The sequence below is a fragment of the Saccoglossus kowalevskii genome, chromosome 21 (assembly GCF_978046115.1).
Source record: "Saccoglossus kowalevskii chromosome 21, keSacKowa6.1, whole genome shotgun sequence".
Lineage (NCBI taxonomy): Eukaryota > Metazoa > Hemichordata > Enteropneusta > Harrimaniidae > Saccoglossus > Saccoglossus kowalevskii.
Window position 1 is genome coordinate 20,685,316 of NC_140661.1, and position 10,968 is coordinate 20,696,283.

Genomic DNA, 10,968 nt, shown 5'->3' on the forward strand with positions numbered 1-10,968 from the left:
ACACTGAATATGTCTGAAATGGTAAATCAGTGAAATTTAAACTCTGTGAAAATTAGTCATTTTACAATATGCATTTTGTGGTATAGACTACATTCATCCCTTCCAAATAAAAGAAGAAGTTTTCGAAAATCAGCAGCTTTCCCCCAGGGTAATCAAACGGAACGTCTGACCGCCCGTTTCCAAAACGGTTGAAATCGAACAGTAATCATTAACTCAGCATTGATTAATTATCCCCAAAAGTTAAGCTGTCTTACCCATATTGGCACTGGTAACATGTGTTTTCAGTTAAATATATCAAATCCGTCTCCATTAAAAGACGTGGTTATTTTTAACATATTTAATTAAACAACATTGAAATAAAAGCACGATATCTCTTTGAATAACTGGTTTCAAAAAACAAATGACATTAAATTCAGTGTCTGCGTGACCTCGTAGTGTTTCTTATAGTTTTGTGAGGCCAAAAACTAAACAAATACGATAAAAATATTGTACCTATATTTTTATAAATATAAATAAGTGTCCTTATACATTAAAATATATATAATATATATATCATACATAATGATTTAATCTGTTTGACCTTTGACCCTGGCGTCATGCTGCCCCTATGCGCTATGAATGTGTTTCATATTTTATGCATGCAGACCGCTGACGATTTCAGTTTCGAAGGAATCCGTACGCTGCTATAAACTGACGGCGATTCGTACATGATTATGATTATATTGAGTTGAACGTCGACGGACGATGGCATCGCTGTGTTTATACGTATAGTGACACCGCTATGTATAAGGTAATGTACTAGTTTTGTTACGTGGAGGCGCCCTTCCCAATATATACCGATATATTGGCCGTTATATATTTCAATGCACATAGCTTAATCAGTTATAACACGTCACACTCTAGCGTGTGTTCGTGTCTGATTCAAATCATAGTCTATAGCGAACGTTTAAATTGGCATTAAATTGTTATATTCAACAGTCAAAATGGTTGGCGATGTTCAAATGTTTGTTTTTTGATGAATTCGAGTTATTAAGTTTGACCTATATCTTCTGGAAATGTATTGAATATAACCATTTGACGTGAAGTAATTAATTCGTTATAGACCCACAAACGTCACGCGTGTTGGTAGTGCATGTAAACAAACAATATATTTTACACGCGTTGTACTATGTTGCATGGGACCCATATCGACGTCATGTAACGACTGGGGTACTTCAAGTGCACATGTTTAAAGCGGGGGAGTCGTCACCTGCACAGGCGCTCCAATTGAGCCATAAGCGACGATAACAACGACACATAACCGAGAACCGAGAACACTTTCAAGGGGCTATTTGAAACCCGAAATCATCACCCAAAATCTAGGGCCATCGCTGATTGGCTTCTGGGACTGGATGAGGACTTCGGTTACAAATACTTCATAGTATTTTTATGGTTTCCGAATATACTTGTCATGAATTTGTACGCCAGATGACTGCGCGAGACAATATTACAAAATTTGTGCATAAATTGGTATCGTAAGAATGGACAACGTGACGTATATTGCATAGCACAATTAAAGACAATAGGTAATCACAACAAGCGCCGAAACGATGAAGCTCATATTGATCCCGAAAACTCGCGAAACAAACATAAATTTCTACTTTTCGTGTGAACACGTATTACTACGTTCCTTCCTCGAGTTTACACGTGTATTTAACTAGTATTAATTTGGATGACGTTGTTGACTTTTGCAATATGCCCAAAATAGGCAACATTTGAGGAAACACCGCAATGGCGAAACTATTTCCTTATTTATCTCGTAATCTCACTCTCACATAAGCGGATGTTTTTTTAAGGTTTTCAGGTGGACCAGGCGTAATTGCCTTATTCGTATATCCTGCATGGTAATATTGGTATTGGTGTTACAATGCTACACGTTTGAGTGGATGCCGTCTATGTTGATTTCAAAAACAGACAACCAAGACTACAACGACGTAAGTATTTATGTCGTCATTCCCTTTTTACTGTGATGTGTATACACTCGACAAGACTGAGGCGACGCGCGCGTGGGTGAATATCGCCACCAGCGTGATTGTTTTTGTTTATGTGTGGTAAATTGTGTCGCACAATTTATGTTGAGCACGATAGCGCTTCATGATATTGTCTGTGTCCGCGGAAAACCAATTATAGTATATACAAATACACCGTTCCTGTAATTTGCGCCCTCTAGTGGCGGGCGGTTCTGTGACGTAAATGGGTGTACAGAAACCCGTTCACAGGATCTACATTGTTTTGATCTGTAGTCATACGTCAATAAAAAATCAGAGTACATTCAAAATGACGAACGAGTAAAGAACCAAACACAGTCGTCTCTGGGAGCTACGTTTCTTTCAGCCATTTTACGTTATTTTGACGTCACAGAAGAACTTCGTCTCAAGAGGGCGCTACTCACAGGAAAGATACGTTCAAAGTTACCTATGTAATTGATTTGGTTGAGATTTAAAGTAATATTTGACATGAACAATGTTCCAGCTCGAATTTGTTTAGCTCACTATGTAAGTAAAAGCAATAACAGTTTTGAAATATAATAAACTAAAATTTTACAAACAGGATTTACATAAATTATATAATTAGTATAGTTGAGTCGTCAGAAAACTATAACAACTGTCAACCAATTTAAAATATTGATAATTGCAATGTCATGGTGTTAGTCAAATGAAAAAACAGAGTCATACCATGGAACTAAATTGAAATTTAATTTCTTTCCTTGGCCTGGGTGCATTCCGGTGTATGTTTTTCCCGTGCGCTAATAGACTTGAAGGATGACGCAGCTGGAAGCAACCGCAAGATGGCATTGTAACGAGTTTGTTGCTTTCTGACTTCGTCGCGGTGCATTTGTATAAATTTCATATATTGGCCGCGTGCTGTAAATTGTATTCATTTGATGAAATAAATGAACTATATAAATGTGCGTTCACTTTAAATTGCTAGAACGTACCAATGACCTAAAGCGGGAGGGTCGACACCTGCGCACGCCAGGGAGTTCCAAGCGGCGATAACAACACACGCTAAAAACGCAAAGGCTCATGGGTAGACGCTTGTTTGTAAATAATGACACGCTATGGCCATCTGACGCATGCGGATGTGACGACTCTCCCGCTTTAAAAAGCATGTGCATTTCATCAAACATTTGTTCACGCGACCGGAACAACCGGTTTACTGCACGATATTACTCAGATTGTTTTTTATTTTGCCTTGTAAAAACGATTTTACTTATTTACAGGTGGCGATAGAACATTTCACCACGAAGCACGAGGAACGTAATAATGAAGACACAATAACTACAAATGAACCAACAATTCGCATTTCGCCTATACTTGAAAATAGTAAACGGTCTTCAAAACATTCGGCGGGATTTAAAAGTGGCAATCATCGCTTTGCGTTACCTTTAATAGCGTTTCAATCGGGACCGAATGGGATCTACAACGCGTTTCGTAGAGCAATGGTGTTCGCCACCCTCCATGGGCGATGTCTTGTCGTGCCGCCGTTCCATGACCACAAAGTACAGGACGGTATCACAAAAGGGCGAAGTCTCAACGAGACTTTTGACGTTCAGAAGCTCACCGAGGCCGTGAATCTATGTGACTTGGACCAATATAAGGAACACTGCGGGGACAAGATTTCCGAGAGTATGATAATCGTTCCACCGGTTATCAAAAGAACCGTGGAATCCATAGACAACTATAATAAAGAAGTCCAAAAATATTACCGGAATGAGACAGTGTATTTGTACGATAAATTCGTGGAGAGTTTCTTCAACGATACCGGTCTGGTTCTACCGAAAATTAACACGGTGTTATCGTACTCACAGGGAGAACGGGAAAGAATGGTGATCGAGAACGAGAGCGCCGATTGCTTGGTCTACTTTCCAGCCGTCAAGCCCCTACTCCAGGAATCAGATGCCGTGAAGTCTACCCAGATTGCAAGTCACCTTGTGAGGGCGTCCTATATTCAACACATGGCATCCGAAGTGACAGGCAATCTTTGCGGAGGGCGCTACGCGGCACTGCACTGGAGAAACCGGACCGGGGAAAAGTAAATTTATTTATTTGTTTGTTTGTTTGTTTGTTTGTTTATTTATTTATTTACTTGAAGTTGCATCAGACACCTATAATATAATATAAGCTTCCCGTGATCCATTGTTTTGTCGAAGGGGTTCTTTGTTTAAAAATATATATACACATTGATTTATTGCACAATTTACACTAGATGCGGGCTGGAATCAACTAAGGACATATGCCAGTCTTTACATCGGCGAAAACTCAGAGAGTTGGCTAGTGTGCTAGATCAGATCGTGGACAGTCTCAAATCCTATCTTGAAGCACAGGACATAGGTTGTTTATATGTAGCCGCGCCGCCTTACAGCCAGGTAAATTGATACCATTGTTTCGAAATTGTTAACACTTCCATAAAGTCAATGTCCAAGTACTAGTATTTATCTATTTTGAAACTATGTTATTGCTTGGCGCCAGTCGTTGCATTACGTCATGTTCAATATGGGTCCCATGCGACATGTACAACGCGTGTGTATGATATTCGAACTCGCGCTGTGTGACAGTTATGGCGCACTGCCGGATAGCTATGGCGGACCGCGCGACGACTGTGACGCGCTGCGCGACGAACGGGGCGAGCTGCGCGACGGACGTGGCGCGGTGTATGACGACTGTGGCGCGCTGCGTGACGGACGAGGCGCGTTTTATGCTATCATATACTGAATATTTTCTTCTGTTTATTTAGGCCATCTTCGCTTCGTTACGACAATCGTTACCGAAAGTCATCACATTAGATAATCTACTTGACTCATATCACACCGTATCTCACTACAAAGAAGAACTGTATGTGCTATCACTACTTGAACAAGAAATTGCAGAACGTAAGTATCCTCGGGGACGGACATCCGGGAATTTTCTACCGCCTGGCAACCCTCGCGGTGAAAACAAAGACCAAAAACTCGCAGAAAACGGTACTTTGCGATGGTTGATGAGAGTCCCCTGAACGGTGTAACAAGATTAGCCCTACGTGTGTAACATAAATGAATTTGGTTGTTCAGGATTACTTCAAAGTTGAGTTTGTGTTGTTTTCTCGAGTTTTCACCGGCTCTACCGGCGTTCCACAGCAGCGCGCACAAAGCCCTTAGAAATACGTGGTACAGTGGTGCGCGTCTTAGCAACGTAGAACGTCCGTGACGTAGCTCCGCCCCCGAGGATTGGGGACCAAATGATTATGATTCATCGTAAACTAAAATTATTATATATATACTTATTCGTTCAAGTTAACTTGAAAATGAAAACAATAATATTCATGATTTTCATTGTGCATATCAATAAAGTATTTCATCATAATATGGGACGAAAACTCACAGTTGTATTCTGTAAGAACAACGTGATTACTCATGATGAACTAGAATCAAATGTATTTATTAACATGCAGTAGCATACAAACAACATTCAAAATTACATGTGTTTCTCCATATTGCATTCATTAAGATTATGACTCAAGTACACGGTTCCTAAAATGGACTTCACTTTTGGAGAATGGTGTTCTGATTGGGTCTTCTTCATAATGGTTTCATTGTTTCACAAAGCGTATAAGCGCTTGACTCCATAGAGGTCGCTCTTTTTTTCTGCCTAGACACTGTGTTTAGATTCTGTATCTCTGACTGTGGACCTGATCTGTGTTGCTTTATAGAAGTGCATTTTAGAATGATACCAGGGCCAGGGTGGTACTCATCTGGTGGATGAAAATGTTCTACAGCCAGTTAAACACTTGACCAAACAAGATCGACGTTGAGGGCGCTTCCGGCGCTAAAATTTTGCGTTCCGAAAAAAATGGCCTAAATTTTGCTAAAATGGCCGAGACAGTTTTAATTGGGTAGGACAAAAAAAACGACTCGACCGTGAAAATGGGAGTCAAAACAATAGCGCATATCTATATATTTACTGTGGTAGCAACCCTTCACGGGGGGGGGGGCAGTTCATGTTCTGGGAGAGAAATTAGGTTCATATAGTGCAATAGTTTTTTGTTAAATTTCGACATATTTTTGTTCTCAGGTTCAACAATGTTCATAGGAACTACTTCATCGAATTGGTCGTTTTACGTGGAAACAAGTAGACATTTAAGAGGAAAGGAGTCTGTATACTTGCAGAATATCCCGGGAATGCCTGAAATTTATCATACTCGTACAAAACACGTGGTTTAAATACAGTCTCTCTATGAACTATATATTAAGGATCATGGTGGTTTGAAGGATCGATTTAATGGACGCATCCGCTGTTGTGGACAAAACACAACTAACACTGATAGAATGAACTATATTGAATGAAGTATATTATGTGAAAATATCCTTTACAAATCTAGGATCTTTCAGTAAGATCTTAGATGTAAATGGCCGCCGAAGTCTCGTTGAGATCGAGACAGCCGAGGTCTCGTTGAGAGCGAGAAAGCCGCGATATTTGCCCTCCCTCCAATAGCGTTAAATTTTCTCCCGTCAACATGTGGGACAAAACAAATCTCGTTAGTCCCTCGTTCTCAAAGAGATCTAGGCAGTCATAAACTGGCCATCATTTTGTCCACAACGCTACGGGGATAATATAAAAATGAATGAATGAATATAAAATAAATATAGAAGAGAAATTGAAAAATGTTTTCATGAATTAATTTTTTATCAGTGTACATTAAACATATACAGTGAAAGGATGCACATCAACATTCCTGACTTCTTACTGCAACGTTTCACTCCTTCAAGTTGGGGCTTCTTCAGGAATCTGTGGGATACTGATGGTATAAAATTGCATAAACGACTCATTAAATGATGTAGTAAATGTGTCATGTACTAAATGTAAATGTGTCATGTACTAAATGCAATGTGTCATGTACTAAATGTAAATGTGTTGTGTACTAAATATAAATGTGCCGTGTACTAAATGTAAATGTGTCATGTACTAAATGCAATGTGTCATGTACTAAATGCAATGTGTCATGTACTAAATGTAAATGTGTCGTGTACTAAATGTAAATGTGTCATGCACTAAATGTAAATGTGTCATGTACTAAATGTAAATGTGTCATGTACTAAATGTAAATGTGCCATTTACTAAATGCAAATGTGTCATGTACTAAATGTAAATGTGTCGTGTACTAAATATAAATGTGTCATATACTAAATGTAAATGTGTTGTGTACTAAATGTAAATGTGTCGTGTACTAAATGTAAATGTGTCGTGTACTAAATGTAAATGTGTCATGTACTAAATGTAAATGTGTCATGTACTAAATATAAATGTGCCATGTACTAAATGCAAATGTGTCGTGTACTAAATGTAAATATGTCATGTACTAAATGTAAATGTGCCATGTACTAAATGTAAATATGTCACATACTAAATGCAAATGTGTCGTGTACTAAATGTAAATGTGTCATGTACTAAATGTAAATGTGTCATGTACTAAATGCAAATGTGTCATGTACTAAATGTAATTGTGACATGTACTAAATGTAAATGTGTCATGTACTAAATGCAAATGTGTCATGTACTAAATGCAAATGTGTCATGTGCTAAATGTAATTGTGTCGTGTACTAAATGTAAATGTGTCGTGTACTAAATGTAAATGTGTCATATACTAAATGTAATGTGTCACGTACTAAATGTAAATGTGTCATGTACTAAATGTAAATGTGTCATGTACTAAATATAAATGTGCCATGTACTAAATGTAAATGTGTCATGTACTAAATATAAATGTGTCGTGTACTAAATGTAAATGTGTCATATACTAAATGCAATGTGTCATGTACTAAATGTAAATGTGTCGTGTACTAAATATAAATGTGTCATGTACTAAATGTAAATGTGTCATGTACTAAATGTAAATGTGTCATGTACTGAATGCAATGTGTCATGTACTAAATGTAAATGTGTCGTGTACTAAATGTAAATGTGTCATGCACTAAATGTAAATGTGTCATGTACTAAATGTAAATGTGCCATGTACTAAATATAAATGTGCCATGTACTAAATGTAAATGGGTCGTGTACTAAATGTAAATGTGTCATGTACTAAATGCAATGTATCATGTACTAAATGTAAATGTGTCATGTACTAAATACAAATGTGTCATATACTAAATGTAAATGTGTCGTGTACTAAATGTAAATGTGTCATGTACTAAATACAAATGTGTCATATACTAAATGTAAATGTGTCATGTACTAAATGTAAATGTGCCATGTACTAAATGTAAATGTGTCGTGTACTAAATGTAAATGTGTCATGCACTAAATGTAAATGTGTCATGTACTAAATGTAAATGTGCCATGTACTAAATATAAATGTGCCATGTACTAATGTAAATGTGTCGTGTACTAAATGTAAATGTGTCATGTACTAAATGCAAATGTGTCATGTACTAAATGTAATTGTGACGTGTACTAAATGTAAATGTGTCATGTACTAAATGCAAATGTGTCATGTACTAAATGCAAATGTGTCATGTGCTAAATGTAATTGTGTCGTGTACTAAATGTAAATGTGTCGTGTACTAAATGTAAATGTGTCATATACTAAATGTAAATGTGTCACGTACTAAATGTAAATGTGTCGTGTACTAAATGTAAATGTGTCATGTACTAAATATAAATGTGCCGTGTACTAAATGTAAATGTGTCATGTACTAAATGTAAATGTGTCATGTACTAAATATAAATGTGTCGTGTACTAAATGTAAATGTGTCATGTACTAAATGCAATGTGTCATGTACTAAATGTAAATGTGTCATGTACTAAATATAAATGTGTCGTTTACTAAATGTAAATGTGTCATGTACTAAATGTAAATGTGTCATGTACTAAATGCAATGTGTCATGTACTAAATGTAAATGTGTCATGTACTAAATGCAAATGTGTCATGCACTAAATGTAAATGTGCCATGTACTAAATATAAATGTGCCATGTACTAAATGTAAATGTGTCGTGTACTAAATGTAAGTGTGTCATGTACTAAATATAAATGTGCCATGTACTAAATGCAAATGTGTCGTGTACTAAATGTAAATATGTCATGTACTAAATGTAAATGTGCCATGTACTAAATGTAAATATGTCACATACTAAATGCAAATGTGTCGTGTACTAAATGTAAATGTGTCATGTACTAAATGTAAATGTGTCATGTACTAAATGCAAATGTGTCATGTACTAAATGTAATTGTGACATGTACTAAATGTAAATGTGTCATGTACTAAATGCAAATGTGTCATGTACTAAATGCAAATGTGTCATGTGCTAAATGTAATTGTGTCGTGTACTAAATGTAAATGTGTCGTGTACTAAATGTAAATGTGTCATATACTAAATGTAATGTGTCACGTACTAAATGTAAATGTGTCATGTACTAAATGTAAATGTGTCATGTACTAAATATAAATGTGCCATGTACTAAATGTAAATGTGTCATGTACTAAATATAAATGTGTCGTGTACTAAATGTAAATGTGTCATATACTAAATGCAATGTGTCATGTACTAAATGTAAATGTGTCGTGTACTAAATATAAATGTGTCATGTACTAAATGTAAATGTGTCATGTACTAAATGTAAATGTGTCATGTACTGAATGCAATGTGTCATGTACTAAATGTAAATGTGTCGTGTACTAAATGTAAATGTGTCATGCACTAAATGTAAATGTGTCATGTACTAAATGTAAATGTGCCATGTACTAAATATAAATGTGCCATGTACTAAATGTAAATGGGTCGTGTACTAAATGTAAATGTGTCATGTACTAAATGCAATGTATCATGTACTAAATGTAAATGTGTCATGTACTAAATACAAATGTGTCATATACTAAATGTAAATGTGTCGTGTACTAAATGTAAATGTGTCATGTACTAAATACAAATGTGTCATATACTAAATGTAAATGTGTCATGTACTAAATGTAAATGTGCCATGTACTAAATGTAAATGTGTCGTGTACTAAATGTAAATGTGTCATGCACTAAATGTAAATGTGTCATGTACTAAATGTAAATGTGCCATGTACTAAATATAAATGTGCCATGTACTAATGTAAATGTGTCGTGTACTAAATGTAAATGTGTCATGTACTAAATGCAAATGTGTCATGTACTAAATGTAATTGTGACGTGTACTAAATGTAAATGTGTCATGTACTAAATGCAAATGTGTCATGTACTAAATGCAAATGTGTCATGTGCTAAATGTAATTGTGTCGTGTACTAAATGTAAATGTGTCGTGTACTAAATGTAAATGTGTCATATACTAAATGTAAATGTGTCACGTACTAAATGTAAATGTGTCGTGTACTAAATGTAAATGTGTCATGTACTAAATATAAATGTGCCGTGTACTAAATGTAAATGTGTCATGTACTAAATGTAAATGTGTCATGTACTAAATATAAATGTGTCGTGTACTAAATGTAAATGTGTCATGTACTAAATGCAATGTGTCATGTACTAAATGTAAATGTGTCATGTACTAAATATAAATGTGTCGTTTACTAAATGTAAATGTGTCATGTACTAAATGTAAATGTGTCATGTACTAAATGCAATGTGTCATGTACTAAATGTAAATGTGTCATGTACTAAATGCAAATGTGTCATGCACTAAATGTAAATGTGCCATGTACTAAATATAAATGTGCCATGTACTAAATGTAAATGTGTCGTGTACTAAATGTAAGTGTGTCATGTACTAAATGCAATGTATCATGTACTAAATGTAAATGTGTCGTGTACTAAATGTAAATGTGTCATGTACTAAATACAAATGTGTCATATACTAAATGTAAATGTGTCATGTACTAAATGTAAATGTGTCATGTACTAAATGCAATGTGTCATGTACTAAATGTAAATGTGTCGTGTACTAAATGTAAATGTGTCATGCACT

At 35.9% G+C, this 10,968-nt stretch overlaps 1 protein-coding gene across 1 annotated transcript; it reads left to right on the plus strand.

The window, feature by feature from the left end:
- The first annotated feature begins 645 nt into the window (after positions 1 to 645).
- LOC100375129 (uncharacterized) lies at positions 646 to 6,373 on the plus strand. The gene is made up of 6 exons (XM_006816553.3): positions 646 to 790; positions 1,836 to 1,973; positions 3,263 to 4,074; positions 4,249 to 4,408; positions 4,777 to 4,912; positions 6,090 to 6,373. The coding sequence occupies exons 1-6, from the start codon at positions 782 to 784 to the stop codon at positions 6,236 to 6,238; spliced, it is 1,404 nt and encodes a 467-aa protein (XP_006816616.3). The 5' UTR covers positions 646 to 781; the 3' UTR covers positions 6,239 to 6,373.
- The last annotated feature ends 4,595 nt before the right edge of the window (positions 6,374 to 10,968 follow it).